The sequence below is a fragment of the Spizellomyces punctatus genome (assembly GCF_000182565.1).
Source record: "Spizellomyces punctatus DAOM BR117 chromosome Unknown supercont1.14, whole genome shotgun sequence".
In the NCBI taxonomy this organism is placed as follows: domain Eukaryota; kingdom Fungi; phylum Chytridiomycota; class Chytridiomycetes; order Spizellomycetales; family Spizellomycetaceae; genus Spizellomyces; species Spizellomyces punctatus.
In genome coordinates this window covers 443,214-459,063 of record NW_015971550.1, presented here as the reverse complement: position 1 = coordinate 459,063, position 15,850 = coordinate 443,214, and the positions used below count along the sequence as shown (strand labels likewise).

The 15,850-nt window shown below is 47.2% G+C and overlaps 5 protein-coding genes across 5 annotated transcripts; 2 read left to right on the top strand and 3 right to left on the bottom strand.

The window, feature by feature from the left end:
• Nucleotides 1-56: 56 nt before the first annotated feature.
• Nucleotides 57-2,335, bottom strand: SPPG_07126 (phosphatidate cytidylyltransferase). The gene is made up of 3 exons (XM_016755303.1): nt 2,254-2,335; nt 2,073-2,148; nt 57-1,807 (listed from the first exon to the last, which is right to left on the bottom strand). Exon 3 carries the CDS (start codon nt 1,667-1,669, stop codon nt 245-247), a length of 1,425 nt encoding a protein of 474 aa, XP_016605699.1. The 5' UTR covers nt 1,670-1,807; nt 2,073-2,148; nt 2,254-2,335; the 3' UTR covers nt 57-244.
• An 82-nt stretch (nt 2,336-2,417) lies between these two features.
• On the bottom strand, nt 2,418-8,789 carry SPPG_07125 (phospholipid-translocating P-type ATPase, flippase). Its single transcript, XM_016755302.1, has 6 exons — nt 8,296-8,789; nt 6,362-8,089; nt 4,913-6,298; nt 4,579-4,844; nt 3,150-4,508; nt 2,418-3,076 (listed from the first exon to the last, which is right to left on the bottom strand). Exons 2-6 carry the CDS (start codon nt 7,856-7,858, stop codon nt 2,572-2,574), a joined length of 5,013 nt encoding a protein of 1,670 aa, XP_016605698.1. The 5' UTR covers nt 7,859-8,089; nt 8,296-8,789; the 3' UTR covers nt 2,418-2,571.
• Nucleotides 8,790-10,820: 2,031 nt separating this feature from the next.
• SPPG_07124 (sulfate permease) lies at nt 10,821-14,269 on the bottom strand. Its single transcript, XM_016755301.1, has 8 exons — nt 14,123-14,269; nt 12,988-14,064; nt 12,640-12,915; nt 12,316-12,567; nt 12,037-12,255; nt 11,606-11,958; nt 11,167-11,545; nt 10,821-11,105 (listed from the first exon to the last, which is right to left on the bottom strand). Exons 2-8 carry the CDS (start codon nt 13,330-13,332, stop codon nt 10,899-10,901), a joined length of 2,031 nt encoding a protein of 676 aa, XP_016605697.1. The 5' UTR covers nt 13,333-14,064; nt 14,123-14,269; the 3' UTR covers nt 10,821-10,898.
• On the top strand, nt 13,996-14,556 carry SPPG_09439 (uncharacterized protein). The gene is made up of 2 exons (XM_016757605.1): nt 13,996-14,332; nt 14,403-14,556. Exons 1-2 carry the CDS (start codon nt 14,087-14,089, stop codon nt 14,472-14,474), a joined length of 318 nt encoding a protein of 105 aa, XP_016605696.1. The 5' UTR covers nt 13,996-14,086; the 3' UTR covers nt 14,475-14,556.
• Nucleotides 14,557-14,619: 63 nt separating this feature from the next.
• SPPG_09438 (uncharacterized protein) lies at nt 14,620-15,562 on the top strand. Its single transcript, XM_016757604.1, has 4 exons — nt 14,620-14,869; nt 15,094-15,134; nt 15,222-15,349; nt 15,411-15,562. Exons 1-3 carry the CDS (start codon nt 14,818-14,820, stop codon nt 15,333-15,335), a joined length of 207 nt encoding a protein of 68 aa, XP_016605695.1. The 5' UTR covers nt 14,620-14,817; the 3' UTR covers nt 15,336-15,349; nt 15,411-15,562.
• Nucleotides 15,563-15,850: the final 288 nt, after the last annotated feature.

The window sequence follows — 15,850 nt, the reverse complement described above, 5'->3', positions numbered from 1 at the left end:
CGAACCCGATCGGCCCGATGAGTCGACGTGGCTGAATGTGGCGTAGGCCCATAACTCGACTTTAGAATGCAACTGCGTTAATATAGATTCTAGAGCAATACAGCGATTGATTTATCGTTTGCATCTTGCCATACATTAACAATAAGAAAATAATAAAGCAGTCAACCCAAAACGAAAACTTCTAAACAAAGGAAAAAAAAGTGCAGGCTCGCCCATGCATCTGAGGAGCTTTTAGATACCATAATCACAATTCAATCCCCTGTCCATCAAGAAACTCTCTCAGTTTCCCTACCAACTCAACTAGCTCTGCCTCTTTTAGACTTTGCACCGCAAGCTCTAGCACACTTCCGACCGTTACACCTTCATAAGCGCCAATGAAGCTCTTGAAATACATGTAGCTGAACAATCCCATCAAAAACTGACAGTCCATTCGGTCCGTAATACCGCCGTGGCCGGGAATAGAGTCGCCAAAATCCTTAATCTTGAAGGCGCGCTTGAATCCAGATGCAAAGAATCCACCAAAAGGTGCCACAACTGACGCAAATATGGCCATAGCGAGCGAGTGAAGTTGCATTGGGTAGAAGCTTACGGTGCGGAAGGGAACGCCAGCAAATGGGAGTACAAAGCGAAGGAGACCGCTGAGCATCGGTGGGAGGCGGTAGTCCTTGAGTACAAAAACGGGGTTGGGAACGCATTGGATGCCAGAAAGTGAAGAGGTTTTGAAATCCCGCACTGGGCAGTACATGTAGGGGAACTGAGACAAATAGCCCGAAAAGAACCACCCAAAGACGACTGTGCTGAATAATGCACCGAGAAACCCTTCCCAAGTCTTTTTGGGGCTGAGGGCAATGAGGGGCGTCCGTCCAAAGAAGAATCCAAACACGTATGCGGCGATATCGTTGCAGATCACCAAAGCCGCCGGGAGGAGGAACCAAATCAACCCCTCAAATATGTTGTTTATGATGAAATGACTCTGACAAACCACAATCAACAAAACCATGTGCGTCCATCCGAATTGAGAAAATTGGAACTTGTAGTGTCCTTTCTTCAGGTTGATGACAAACAAGACAACACCGAGGGTATAGAGACAAAAACTGATGAATCGGTGATGAGTGGCAAGAGGCATCAGGAAAGCGTCGACATAAAAATATGGCTTAAATCGTTCGATGAGAGTCTCGCCGTACAGAAAGTAGTTGGTCGCCATGAGAAAGTACCAATGGAAAAATCGATTCCATGGTAGCTTCCTATCTCTCGCCGGGGACACTCCAATGTAGATGACTTCCTTGTATACCAACACCTGCAGCACGACGACAAAGAGCACAACGTACGCGTGTCCCGCCAACAAAATTCCGAGAAAAGCAAAGATCATGACAAACGTCCACAGAGTGCGGACAGCAGCATTACGCCATTTTTTCGATGAGGATTCATCCGCAAGGAGGACGACTCCTGATGGACCATCTGACTTGACTGGCCGCCGCTCGACGGGTGTACCTGGAACGGGCGTCACATCCGTTGGCGTAGGTATCCCAGAACCTGGCGGAGTCAGACGGCGCTTGTGGCCGATTGTGACGGTAGGAGCGGTCGAGTTCGGTACTGTATCTGCAGATGTGTCTGAACCTCCGCTTTGCGGAGTTGCTTGTGTTGACGTCTTCCGTTTATGCTTCGCCATGTGTGACTTGCGGTATCTTTCTATTTGATTGAGTTGATGATGGAACGCTCGCTAGCTTGTGCTAAAGTGGTAGAACGAGATTGAGAAAAAGATTTGCTTGGAAGCGCGGGTCTGTTCCTTTTTGTGTTTTTCGTAAAACTGAATGAGATCGTGGCAGATCAGGGTCAATGAGGTACCCAACAAAGAGATTCGAGTTGACAAGAAAGAGTAGAAACAAAAAGAGCAAGTCGTCAGAAAACACCAAATGGGTTTTGCACAAAACCCCCCAAAACTCGGGAGATTCAACACATGCACAATCAACTCCACGAACTTTCTCAACTTATTTCTCCAACCGTCGCGCAAAAAGAGCGGACCGCTGGAGAAACCCCAAAACAGTGAAAATAAACAGTTGCAGAGACTTTACCTTCAAAAGCACACAAAGAAAACAAAAACTAAAACAACGTTGGTTCGGTCGTTGAACGAAAACGTTGGGCAAAAACCTACAAGCGGGAAAGGGATATGAGATCACACTCGCTCTTTTTGTTGCCTGCTTACAATGGACAACACGCTCTGACGCGAATCCGCTCATAACTTGCAATACCCACCGTTTTTGTTGACGCACCTAATGCAAGTGTTGAATCTCTCCCGTTGATGCAAATCGTCATGCAACCCAAATGCCAAGAACCCAACAACAAGAAGAAAGTGTTCCTTCTTCACATGGGGGGTGATATGGCTACAACTACCCTGTCACGTGTGTAGATGACAGCAGGTCATCGCAAAAAGGTGAATTTAGGATGACGGCTTACAATGCAAAACAATAGTAAAAGGAGGGACCATAAACCATCATCAAATCTATACATAAAAAACAACACAATAAAAATAAAGGCCCATTCTCATCCATCACCTAAACGATCCCGTTTCTTTCATGTCTCTTCCGCATGTCCTTTCTCCAAATCCGTTTCGTCGCCCACGATCGTGGTTGGCACGTTTTCCACAGAGACCTTCACATTCTCCTCTCTTGTTTGTCCCTCTTCTGCTTCCCCAATCTCTGTATTACCAGCCAAGTCCCCTGCCGATACAGCCGTCCCCGTCACCTCTCCCTCCGGCGGTTTTTCCGCGTCTCCAACACTAACCCTTATAGCCCCAGCAACAGCTGCTCCAACCGCACCAACCATAACCCCCGCAACACCTACACCCAACATCCGAGAACCTCCCTCGCCCTCTCTCATCTCCATGGCATTGCCCCCATGCTCCCGGTCATTAAAGTGGACGTGATGATTATGATTGTTGTTGTGGTGGTGATGGAAGCCGGGTCGGAGTGCTCCCACAAGGCGCTGAACGGGTGTGGCACTTCGGGATCGTGGGTGCTGGTTGGAAGAATTTGGCGACATGGCATCGTTAGAGTCTTCCCGCGGTGGTGCCGGTGGTCTAAGAAAACAACCAACACAAAAGAAATAAATACACAACATCATGCATACATCAAAAGTAGCGGGACACAAACCTGGTAGGGGTAATAACAGGACTCATTCCCTCATCATGAGAGAACGCAAACCCCGTATTACACATTTCCTGTCCATTGGCACCCATAAAGATAACCAGACTCCCTGCACGACCATGCGTTCCCAGTCGATGTGACCGATCACGCAGCCGTTGAACAACATGACCAACTTTCTTGCCAACGCCCTTGACAGCCGCAGATATGGACCGGGGACGGAAGGCAGAGGGACGACGGGAATGGGTCGTCGGTTCTCCCGGTTCGGACGCGTCTGACACGGTAGAGGATGCACCGACAGAAGGTCGGTTCCCGTTAGTATCGACAAATAGTGCGCGCTTCTTGTGATGGCGGCTGTGAGCGTAATCGCCAAAGCCATCACTGGGGGTTTCGACACCATGATGACCAGGTATCATATGGCCAGCTGGATCGATCGAAGCGGGAAGAAGTAGAGGAGGCTGTGGTAATGGTGTGGGCCGTATCCCTACAATCTCCTGACTCCCCAGCATTCCCGATTGTGCTCGGCGCATGCTACCGTCGCTCTCACCCCCCGTGCTGGATGTCATACCCTTTGAGGTACTCTGTCGCCGTCTGCTCAGCAGATTATCCGAAAAGTTCCTTCGCATACTTGCACTACTTCGCACCACGTCTCCTCTCTCTGAATCACTCCCTTCATCCTTTGGTTCAGGAGCAGGAGCATCATGCTTCTTTCCACCATCCTCATCCAATCGAAGTTCTTCCCCTTCTTTCCAGCAATACTGTTGCACCTCTCGCACCAAGTCAGTGTCACTAGGCCAGAACCACCCAATAACAAACTTTCCGAGAAAGCGGGGAAAGAGCGCCAAAAACACCGAGAGTACGACACTCAGCCAAAAAGTTGCGCTCGGTAGCAAAACCTGAAGTTGTCCGTAGGGTGGGTTGGCCGGGGCACTGATATAAACCAGGAGGTATCCAAACCATATACATATCGTGATGACGAACGCCAACAGTATCATCCACGTCCAGTTCATTATATTGAGGGCAGCATAGAAGTTGACAGTTAGGATGATCCCCATGGCACACAAGGTACCCATATCATCCTTTGTGGCATCCCATCCTTGATGATAGGGTATCGAGTCGCGGAATATGGCATAGGCAATGAAATAAATGACGACTGATTGGTATATCCCGTCGAAAATATACAGCCAAAACCGTTCCATTGTGTACAGGGTTTGTCGGATTCCTTTCAGGTAGAGCTGCGGCACCATCATGGATACACGGTCATTGACATCTTGGTCGAGGGTGCCGATCGCGATCGTAGGGAGGAGGGTAAAAAAGGTTTGGAACCACATTGAGTAGGTGTAATCCGTAACAGTACTCGCCGAAAATCTGTTCAAGACGCAAAACATGAGCAATTCCATCGCGTAGCACATGGCTTGACGTAGAAAAAAAAACTCACCCATTGTCAAACTGATACCAAAACAGTACAAACAAGTATACCACGTTTTTGTAAAAATAATTCAACACCATCTCGGCAGTGCGGAGGTACGCCCATCGTCCATGTACCAAAAGCAGCCGACCGAGGAACCGAAATTGTCCTATCGCGTAATCAGCCGCCATGACGGCTTGAAGACCTTCTTTACCACTGATACCGATTCCAACGTCTGCTTCTTGGATCATGGACACGTCGTTGGCTCCATCACCAATGGCCAGGCACATTGCACCCTGAAACGACACGCGAATCGAGTTAAAGATAGTGATAAAGAGACAGGATAAAATACCAGTTTACTCACCAGTCCTTTGCGAACCAACTGCACAACCATTGCCTTCTGCAACGGACTGACCCTGCAGCAAACCACCGCCCGACATCGACATCCAAGCTCCAGCAGAAGGGCTTTGCATCTTGGTTCCAATGCATACTTTAAACTCTCCCCATCGATAATAAACGCATACTCTGCCTCTCCAGTAGCACTCGAAGGACGTCCATCAGCAGTCCAAAACCGTTCCAAAGCCTCCGTCAATTGTTGAAAGGTGGAATCAAGGGAATCGGATTTAACAACGATAAGGATCATGTTGCGCTTCAAAAGATTACAAGCAAAACCGATATTGATGGCTGTTTCCATTTTGTCTCCCGTTAATACCCAGATTTTGATTCCTGCTTTCGCGAGGATGCCAATAGTTTCTGGTACACCGTCTTGGAGCTTATCCTCAATGGCCGTCGCGCCCATAAGGATCAACTCCCGCTCAATACCTTCGGCAACCAAATCACACTCCCGTTCCCTGTTTTCAATCAACGCTTGAGCTGCCCGGTAACGTTCCGCCCACCGTTCGTAAAAGTCTGGCGGTATGATACGATAACTCAAACACAATGTCCTCAAGCCTTCGTTTGCAAAATTCTCCAAATGCGTAGAGGTCACATCCATGAGCTCGGGATCGTTATCTTTGGACAATCGGTCGTAAATAACGCTATCGGCCCCTTTACATAGAAGAATAATATCGCCTTCCGGACGTTTGATAATGACACTCATTCGCTTTCGATCCGAGTTGAATTCCAGGACATGTAAAATCGTATAGGTACGCCATTGTCCCATTACATCCACTTCCACCCGATTATCGGTCCGTTTCAAGAATGCAAATCCCACATCTCGTGCAGCTGCAACCAAGGCAGCTTCATCGGGCGACTGGGCCTTGTACTCTAGGTGATTTTCGTCCGACTTGTCCGGTTTCTCGACCAAAACCGTATGACATACAGCGAGGAGGGTAAAAAACTCTCGAATACGCCGCGCCTGTACACCATTGTCACGCACATGACGCGGTAGATCTGCATCTATGAAAGAAAGTTTTGGCGCCAGATATCTAGTGTCAAATAATTCCTTCATTCCGGCAATCATTTGTTTTTCAGCTTCGGCTCGTGTGTTGGCCAACGCTTTGGTATCCAATTCTGACCCAGATCGCTCAGCCGCTCCCATGGCAGCCTCGGATACAAAAGTCCCACCGTACATGACACCGTTGATCGTACATTTCCGAAACTCCATTGTGTTGCAAGTCAATGTGCCGGTTTTATCTGAGAATATGTATTCGATCTGACCCAAGTCATCGCAAAGATTCCACGCTTGTGGTGTAACTCGCTTATCAGACTCGACATCATACATCTCCTCATCAATGTGAATCATAAAACTCTGCATGGACAGAAAATGTCAGCAACTTGCAACGTACACATCTTTGTGCAAACCCAAACTTACCTGAAACAGCTTTGCAACCTCAACACTAATAACCAGCGCAATAGGGATAATATTTTGAAAGATAATCATGCAGAGGAAGAATGTTACAAAAGCTGTGTAACTCGGTGATTCCATATCAGATGTAGCATTGCCGGCAAATACCGCTCCTTCGTGAATATAGGTAGAGGCATACATGGCTGCTATAACAGCACAAATCATGCACATGGCGGAGAGGAGCATGAAATTCACAAGGACTTGAGGGTTGATTTGCCTGTCGATGCGGGATCGTTTGGATGGTGTTGAACCAGAGTTCATCATGATTTTCGTGTCTTCTCCGGTGAAGATGGCCATGCCAATCACCCATTTCGTGTTACGTAGGATGCAGCCTCGGAGGAGAACCCCGCTGATTCCGATCGGGACGACAGTTTTGGGGGAATCTTGGGAGGAAACGGATGCGCGGGTTGGAGCGGATGACGATGGAGATCCCTGAATAGTGAGAACACCGCTGTAGGCGTAGAGATTGGAGGTCGGTGGCTCGGAATCCAGGAACGCTCGTATACCATGACAATCCTCTGGTGTCCGAACACTCTCGAAATCCGGAACACCTCGGCGAACCTTCAAATTCGTCTCTCCGTCTAAATTCTTTGTCTCTACGTAACAGAGCCCATCCCGCTCACTAGTTGACAAGATGGCAATATCGGCAGGTACCGGATCATCGTTTCGCAAAAACACAAAATCTCCGACGCGGACATCCTCCCAGTTCGACAGCTTCCACACGGACTGTCCCGACGACGTATGAGAGGCGCGTTTTCCATTCGGGACAGCACGCTCTTCATCGTCTGACTCGACATCATGCATGTAATCATCGGCGGCTATCATAGCCGGACGACCCACAGTTTCGGTTCCCGCAGGCTTACGTGCTTTGAACGGGGCAGTAAAACAGGCTCTCAACGCCTGTCGTATAGATCGTTTCACCATTTTGTATGTCCGTTTGAAATTGAATGCGTGGTGCTCTACGTGGTTCGTATTGTTCCAATTTGACAATAGATACGTGCTCGCTTTATTCACGCTCGCATCTGATCGATGTCGCTTCCAATCCTCAATGGCATCCTTCAGTGCCGTCGCTGCCACAATAATTACAATCGGTGCAGCCGTCAAAACCGGTGATACTTGTAGGAAGGGAGGGAAGCACTGAAGAATGACCAAGCTTGTGAAATAGAAATTTGCGACACTTCGGAACTGTTCAAAGATGTTTTTTGGTAGGAAGGATATGACCGTGTATTTACTTGTTCGAATCTTGTTCCGTTTATACCAGACCGCCGGTCGCCCGGTTTGTTCGTCAATATATGGTGGTTGCATGGGCATATTTATCCATATACGACGCTTGGCATGGAGATCGGATGCTGCTGCTACACCTTGCGGTGTTGCAGCAGGTGGATCAGTGGGGATATCGGTATTTGGAGACTCTCCCAAATCCAATTTGGAGCGCCCCCCAAACCAATTTCGCTTTTTACCCATTGTTGAGTAGAGATGTGATCGAGGTTATATAGGGGAAACAAGACGGATAAAAGTGTTGCGAGGTTTGACTCTCGCAGGCGACTAATGTCGGGATGATCCTCTTTGTTTCGGACCTCTTTTTTCCAGATACTCCACTTCAGATCAACATGACCGTAGGACCCCAGTCGTTCTTACAATCTCTGGGATTGTGCAAATGGCTGGTATTGAAGAACGACGTATATCGCGAAATATCTAGTTTGAAAGATGAGTAGCTTGGTGTCAGAAAATTTGGCGCAGCTTCAACAACTCGCATACATATACAATCAGCTACGTCGCAACTAAAAAGCGCACGCAGAGTACGCTAACGCACTTTGCTCTCTCTCACACACCCTCTCCAGCTATTCCCGCTAACAACTCTCCAGAATCCATCTCGTCACTTCGTGCATCGTTGTACTCACCATGAGTGTATTTCCCACACAATCTCACAATATACACCTCCCACAACAAAAATCCTCCTCTCCCCAAGGAATCCAAAAACGCAACCTACTCGTGCAGCCCGTCGGAATCCTAGAAAAACGCGGGCAACTGTTGACGTGTCGATTGCCTGATAATAAAAGCGATAAGGTTCAGGCCAAGCGGAGTTGCAGGCAAGCGTGTTCCCTTCTTTTGAGAACAAGGCGCAGTACGAGGTATGTAGCAGAGCGGTCCAGAAAAGCGCTGGACTCGGTAATATGAATCAGGGTTTTGTTAAATTGCGTCGTCGCATGCAACCAGAAATGGCCAAATGGTGTCGTGTTGTCCGCTGAGCCTCCCTTGTAAAAGGTATGCTAAAAGTCTTGTAATAAAGCTGAACTTCGTGGTGCGTAGAAAAAGGTCCTCCCCGACCCCAAGGGCAATGGCCAAAATTAAGAAGAAGCAAAGTAAATGAAAAGGCAGGTTGTCCCAAGTCCGTATGTCGGTCGCTGTGAGATGCGGGCTCCCCACCCCCCAGCCCGCTGTTCCAAACACGCCCATTAATCACATTAAATGCATTCCAAGCGTTGTGGCCATGACTGCTGCACAAATTTACTCAATTTGTGGATAAGCATTGTAGCCGGATGATCCAAGCGTAAAACCAGCTGAGTCAGAAGCATTTTAGGCCAATAGTCGGCTGAATAATGGAAAACGACAACGAGATCAAACAAAAAAAAAAATAGTTGAAAAGATGGTAAATCCTTGTTCCGTTCAATAGGGGTTTCCATTTTTTTTTTGATCGTGATCTTGACGGCCGTTTGTCGGCGATCTGCATTTTTATTTTGTCGCAAGGGATTTGCGTGTTGGCGAAGGATATGCCATGCGCCGACCCATCAAATGACATGGTCCAGATGAATGGCTTTTGGGTCATTAGGGCATGATGGGAGGGAATGGACATCGAGGGTCAACACCCGCAAATCGCGGAGCTTTTCAGCAGGTAAATGAACGACTCGACGAATTCTTGTTCAATGAACTGCAGAGTCTTTTTGCCCCAGCATTTTTTGCATTTTTCGGACTGGACTTACTCTAAATTCCCCTGAAGAACACGATGCGCAGCTATTGCAATAAAGTAGCAATATGCGCAAACGTTCAGCAGAGGAAAATAGAAAAGTCGAGTGCGAAAAAGAAATAAAAACGCAATTTGTTGATATGCAAAAGGGCAAAAGGTAGCTGCATACAAGAAGAATACGACGGATCTCCCAAACCTCGTCGTCCTTTTTATATTGCTGATTGGTGGCGTTTACTTGCTTGTGATGGAAATGCAATTTATGGAATCGGGTGAAAACAGCGTATGCCACTTGCAACTCGCCATCGTATTTGTTCCGTTTTTCTTGCCCGCCCATTGCGGTAACGGCTCGTCAACGGTCAAAGTCCAACTATTTTGGCCACTTGTGGTTTGGTGGCGTGCAAGTGGTCTTGCTTATGTCATGGATGCGTTCGGACAACATGTTTGGTAGACGGTCATGGCGACTAGAAAAGTTTTTCCTGGCATATAGTTTTCTTCTTTATTGTTATGATGACATGGCTCCAGCGACTTGTAGTCATTAATCAGCCATATACTCTGGTAGGTATTATCGACTTTTGAATTTGCATATCGACGCCTTTTGGGCACCAGAGAATGACAAGGCAAAACACCAAGATACTCAAAAGACAACACAATATCTGCCAGCTACACCCTCCGCTATCTGTCGCGGAACTCAGAAAAAAGTTCTGTTTAGCGCGAATTCTCATCATTGGGTGATATGTATAGATAATGTGTTGCGAGTCGAAGGTTAATCCTAAGACAAGTAAAAGAAACTTGGAGGGGACTGGGGCCAAGCGCCTTTTATACCCATTGATTGTGGCTTGGAACAAAAAATATACAGCCAATGAGAACAAGTTAAATAAGCCACACCCGCCACACCCTCCAGTTGTCGAAATGTGGCCAGTTGCTGGTAGGAGCGTAGGTGGGTCTTTGAGCTTTGGGAAAAGTCCGTTGTTGGAAATGGGACTTTATGGAGCGCAGAGGCTGCATCGTTATTTGTTACGGCATTTGTAACATGACGGCCCAGCTCTGCCTTTAGGCATTGTGCAGAGGTTCAGGATAGTAGCCACCAGTGATACATTAGGAAACCTGTGCTTGGCGAGTGATGAAAAGTCTCAAGGACAATGGCTGCTCAGCAAACGCCTACAGCTAGAATATGTGGGATGTGATTTCGGTTACGCTTTTCGTCATGCATAGTCAAGGACATTGATGAGCATAAGGCGTCTCTATGTCTTCATTTCCTTCTTGCGTGCATGGTTCCGTGAATTTCAACATGTTGATTATAGGGGCTTGCCTTACTATGCAGAAATGGAATACAGTATGTGTGAATTGAAAGGGCAGCTCATTTTATGATGCTTTGTCATGGTCATTTCTGCTTATGTCATGGCTGCGTTCGGACAAAATGTTTAGGGACCCGGACATGGCTGCTAGAACCGTTTTTTTTATTGTTTTTGTTTTTTTGGGGTGGTATATGGTTTTCTTTTTTTGGTTTTAGTTTTAGTTACTTTTGCATATCTTCAATTTTCAGTATCCTTGCATTTTGATCGTCTCCGCTCTCAAAGCCGCCATTTCGACTGTCGGTGCGACATTCTTCTCGCCAACCATCTCTATCAATCCCGACCGCTCAAACAAGATACGTTGTTCAGGCGTAATCCCCGCAAATAGGACTTTGACGCCTAGATGAAGGAACGTGTGGATATTTTCTTTCATGAGGTACATGGCTCCAGCGTCCTGTAGGCAAGAATCAGTCACATAGTCTGGTGAAACAAGACAAAACAGTGTGACTACATACGATAGCCGTGCACCCATCCATATCAAAAATGATAATTTGTCCTGCATTACCCTTCTGACTTGGGTATCCGGAAGCTTCTGCAATCGTCTTTTGAGCTTTTAAAAGCTTATCCACAGCGACACTGATATTCCCCGAATTAAAGAACAGGAGCGGGGAGCGGACAGAAATGACTAGGATGTCATCCAAGAGAGTCGCTTCGGGGTGTTCGCGGACGTCTAGGTACCGGGATTGGAGAACCTGCTGGATTTGTCCGTCCCGATCTTGTACAGGGACAGAGACGTCGACTTTACCCAGAATTTGCATGTCGACGCCTACTGAGCGCCGGATAATTAGGATCGAAGCGAGAAAGATGACAATCAGAGTGCCTTGCTCAATGTTCCTACGTATAAAGAGAAGTGAGGACCTTGCGCATTGGCAGAAAGCAACCCAAGGGACATACCAAAAAAATGTGGCACAAAACGCTGCAACCATCCCAGCTACCTCTCCCCAAGACCGAACCTTAAAGACAAACACAATCTCGGAAACATGCACCAAAGACATGGCAGCCGCCAATACAAATCCAGCCAAAGTAGACAAGGGCAGAAACTTTAAAACAGGGCCAGCTGTCAAAACAAACACTGTCACCCAAAATGCCGCTATAAGCGAACAGACGTTCGTCCGTCCGCCTGCATCTGCCAGGATCTTGGAACGGGGAAGGGACCCCATTGTCACAAAACATCCGAAAATGGAGCCGACAACGTTTGCGGTCCCCAGTGCAAAGAGTTCGCGGTTTGGCTTTGGGTTGTACCCGTACTGTTTGATTAACCATCCGCATCAATAAATCTCTGTGTGTGTATCCCAAAAACATTTGTAAATGAATGCAGACTTTACCTGCATACCCAAATCCTTGGAAACAGCCATACTCTCGACGAATCCAACTACCGTCTGCGCAACAGCACCGCCCAACAGTCGACCCATCCTGTCCATGTTCAGTGGTGGAATCGCCGGTGTCGGAAACCTGTTGCTAAAGGTTCCTAGAGTCCTCACACCATACTGTTTCAAGTCAATGGCAGCGCTGATGCCAATCATGACGCCCACCAAAACAACAATCTACAAAAGTGAAGAATCTAAGTATTTTAAAATGTTTGGTGCACTGATCTCATTATGTACCTCTGGAAACGCTTTAATCCAGGCAATGTTGGTCTTTGCCTTGACATAGCGCATGGCCACCATAAAAACGACTGCAGCGAGACCGATCAGCGAGGTAAGGAGGTGTCCAGTTTGCATGGCAGCCTTTGACGTTGCCACCAGTTTTTCAAAACTTGAAAAAGTGGGTGGAGGTTTGCGGGTCAGGTCGATACCGAGGAGTTCGGGGAGCTGTTCGATCATGATGAGCAAACCAACGCTAGAGATGAAACCCGTCTACCAGAATAGGGAGATTGTGTAAGAAAATGGATAACCAAAAATGTGTGAATACCGACAAGGTGCACATACCTTCATAAATCCTGTCAAAATCGAATCCAAAAACCCAGCCCTCATGAGGGACAACAACAGAGCGGTTAATCCTACCAACATTGCAATGACCGCGGCAATCTGGTCTGCGGTAATCCCAGGACCTCCAGCCTCAAGCTCTTCGGTCACGGATGCGCCGATCAAGACGGCGGCGAGAGCTTCGGGCCCGACAGAGAGTTGCTTGGATGTTCCGAGGAGACCGTAGATTGCAATGGGGATAATAGAGGACACAAGGGAGACGATAACGGACACTCTAGCCTGTAAAAAAATGTCATTGCGTTGACTACAGTGCTTTTTAATGATGGCTCATGACAGAGGAAAGCTTCTTACCAACTGGGCAAAAACGATGGACCGTAGGACCAGTACAATTCCCACCGTTAACCCAGCCCTGAGATCCCCAAACATGAGCTGCTTGTTGTACGTTCTGATAACCTCGATGATGGGGATAAAGCCCATTACTTTGTCCCCCAGACTCTTTTCCTTGGGCGGTGAGACCAAAATAGACGGTGGACCTCGACGTCCCTGTTGTTGGTTCCGGGCATACCCGGGCTGCTCTGACCTGTCAACATCTCCAGAATAGAGATCAACGACGTGTAAGAGTGTTTTCCGGCGCTGGGACCGTTCCAAAGCGTTCAAGTTGACGGACGTGGAGAAGCTATTTTTATAGTCGCCCATAGTGGAGCGAGCTTTTGACCAAAAAGCAACTAGAAACCAGAGAAATGTACAAAGCGAGAGATGCGTCGCAACAAAAGCTATGGACAGCCTGATGGGCTCTTTTCTTTAGCAAACTCTGGGCTCCAAAGAAAGCGGAATTCTGGGAGCTCTCTCTCTTTTGTAGAATACAATCCAAAATACTCTGAATCCCCAACAAAGTTTTAAAGATTTGCTACTAGTTGCTAATCAATAGAAAGTCTTGGCTATTGCCCCATCTAGTCGGAGGAGAGAGACCGCGTTAAAAAAAAAATAAAAGACGAACCTCCGTCGTCCCCAACCTCCCAAACGATGCGGTAAACACGCACGAAATCGATAAGCTCATGGCTTTCTTTTTAAGCTTGCCCAACAGGAGAATCCAAAAGGAATGAAAAACAGCCACCAGACAGCCATTCTTCCCGCCCTCCATCCCACTCATTGACCCCGCGTTATTAACCTGTGGCATCCAAGGGTGGAATTCCAAAACCATCAATCAAAATCAATTCACCAAATCAAAACAGTTGGGAAGGAAAACACATCTGCAAGTTAGGGAGCAATATGCCAAGAAGAACAAGAAAGTTCCCGAGTAGACCAAGACGGAAGACCGTGCAAGAAACGCGCTACTAAGCCCCTATTGCATGTGTTCTAATTGATTTCTTCTTCTTGGCTTTCTTGATTAGAATTGCGAAAGTTTTCTATGATAGAATGACGAGTGTTCTTGGAATATCTCATTAGGAAGATGAGAAGGCAGGAGGAAGAGGACGAGATAAAATACCTTGCATTTGCGATTCGCACAGAGGCATTCCTGACCATCAGCTGTGGAGTGATTCGAGAGTCGTTGTTGAAATCTCTCTTGTCTAGTTCCACCAACTTCCAACTCTTGTGTGTGTGTCAGATTCCCCCCGCCAACAGTCGTCAGTCGTCATTCCCATCTGTAAAAGGAAAAACAAGAGCCCTTGCTGCCATAAAACACGAATTGTATGAGGTGGGGCGCTATGTTCAAAAAGTTATTAGTGGCGGGGGAGGAACACTCTCAACAAAAAAACCCATCCTAGTACTCTAGCGCGAATCGAACCCTTCCTATAAAAACTCCGCCTGAATGGCCAAAAGGAACGCGTTTCTTTTAATTGATTGGTTGCGTTACTAGTGCAATGGCATAGTCATGTAATTGTGTACTGTGCCATTGTACAGTCACTAAACCACTCTAATAATAGTCTTATGATGTGTGTTTTCCTTATTGTGGGACCCCCCCCCCGCCTTTCACATATAGAGGACCCTCTTGCTATTCCCCCCCCGTCCTTCTTGGTCTTGCGATTTTTTTTTTAGCTACTGGGAATTCGTCGTCGTTTTTCATCGTCGTCGTCGTCGTTATCCTTCTTGTCTATCGGATTGTGCTTGAAAAGCCCGCATTCCATCACATTTTGTCCCTTATCGTTCAAGTAAACCCACCACATACACCTTATATCCATCATGCCCAAGGCAAAGAGTGACAAACCTGCCGCTGCTACCAAAAAGGCTACAGGTGAGTTTTTGCCATTGTTTGGAACTAGACAGGAGGGCAACAAGTGGACGAGGCAATCGCCTACGTCAAGATCATCTTTTGCTTTTCGGTGTCGAGTAGCTGGCGTTTCTTACGTGGGTCTTGCTGCGGCCTCCTGTGACTGTGCCCGTGTCGCGCTTTCCTTTGTCGTTGGAAGCTGCTTGCTGCTTGTTGGACTTGGTGCTGACCTTTCTGCTTTTTACTAGGCGGCAAGCGTGGAGCCTCTCCCTACAACCAGTTCATGAAGGTATGTAATGTGTTTGGCAAGTGGGACGGTGCGCGTCTGGGTTGAAGGCTTACTGGGTCTATTGTGTGTGTGTTTGTGCGTGTACAGACGGAGCTGGCCAAGGTCAAGGCAGACAACCCTGGCATTGCGCACAAGGAAGCTTTCAAGGTTGCTGCATCACACTGGAAAAACGCCCCCGAGAACCCCAACAGGGTCAAGTAAACAGTGGTTATCAGGTGAGTTTTGAGTGTTGTCCTACGTCCCATACCTCCCATTGACAGATGGACCATTTTCTAGGAATATGCCGTAGGCCGTTAATGTGTGTGCTCTATTTTGTTTTGTTGGAGCAAGTTGCTAGTGTTTTTTTTTTGTATGGGTTTTTTTCAAAAACCGGAAATTGTTCAGAATACATGCAAAAAGAAGAAGGATTTCTTTTCGATTGCAAAGGATGCTTGCTAGTTTTACATATGTTTTTGACTTGAGCTGTTGGCTTCTGGTTTTTGGTTTTACTAGTGTGTTTTTCGCTTTTTGTAAGTTTCTGGAGAGTTCAGCAATACCAAAACCCCTACTGGCTTGCTATGCGTTCTGACTGCCTCCCATTGGTTTTGGTCAACGACGGCGATCCTTGTCCACATGCTTGATGTGTGCGTGAGACGTTGGTTATTTCCTTTGAGTGGAAATCTCAGGTTGCAGACAAAAAAGTCCCTTTAGATTTTGGCAAGTGCAACCGTTGTTCA

Excerpts from the sequence above, each read along its gene's own strand:
- SPPG_07126 (XM_016755303.1), bottom strand. The coding sequence starts at position 1,669 with ATGGCGAAGCATAAACGGAAGACGTCAACACAAGCAACTCCGCAAAGC.
- SPPG_07124 (XM_016755301.1), bottom strand. The coding sequence starts at position 13,332 with ATGGGCGACTATAAAAATAGCTTCTCCACGTCCGTCAACTTGAACGCT. Across the intron at positions 12,568-12,639 it reads TTTTGACAGGATTTATGAAG|ACGGGTTTCATCTCTAGCGT; the intron begins GTATGTGCACCT and ends CTATTCTGGTAG. Across the intron at positions 11,959-12,036 it reads CCAAGGATTTGGGTATGCAG|TACGGGTACAACCCAAAGCC; the intron begins GTAAAGTCTGCA and ends TTAATCAAACAG.
- SPPG_09439 (XM_016757605.1), top strand. The coding sequence starts at position 14,087 with ATGAGAAGGCAGGAGGAAGAGGACGAGATAAAATACCTTGCATTTGCG. Across the intron at positions 14,333-14,402 it reads TAAAACACGAATTGTATGAG|TACTCTAGCGCGAATCGAAC; the intron begins GTGGGGCGCTAT and ends AACCCATCCTAG.
- SPPG_07125 (XM_016755302.1), bottom strand. The coding sequence starts at position 7,858 with ATGGGTAAAAAGCGAAATTGGTTTGGGGGGCGCTCCAAATTGGATTTG. Across the intron at positions 4,509-4,578 it reads TGGTATCAGTTTGACAATGG|ATTTTCGGCGAGTACTGTTA; the intron begins GTGAGTTTTTTT and ends CGTCTTGAACAG. Across the intron at positions 3,077-3,149 it reads CCTGTTATTACCCCTACCAG|ACCACCGGCACCACCGCGGG; the intron begins GTTTGTGTCCCG and ends TTGTTTTCTTAG.
- SPPG_09438 (XM_016757604.1), top strand. The coding sequence starts at position 14,818 with ATGCCCAAGGCAAAGAGTGACAAACCTGCCGCTGCTACCAAAAAGGCT. Across the intron at positions 14,870-15,093 it reads TGCTACCAAAAAGGCTACAG|GCGGCAAGCGTGGAGCCTCT; the intron begins GTGAGTTTTTGC and ends GCTTTTTACTAG. Across the intron at positions 15,135-15,221 it reads CCTACAACCAGTTCATGAAG|ACGGAGCTGGCCAAGGTCAA; the intron begins GTATGTAATGTG and ends GTGCGTGTACAG.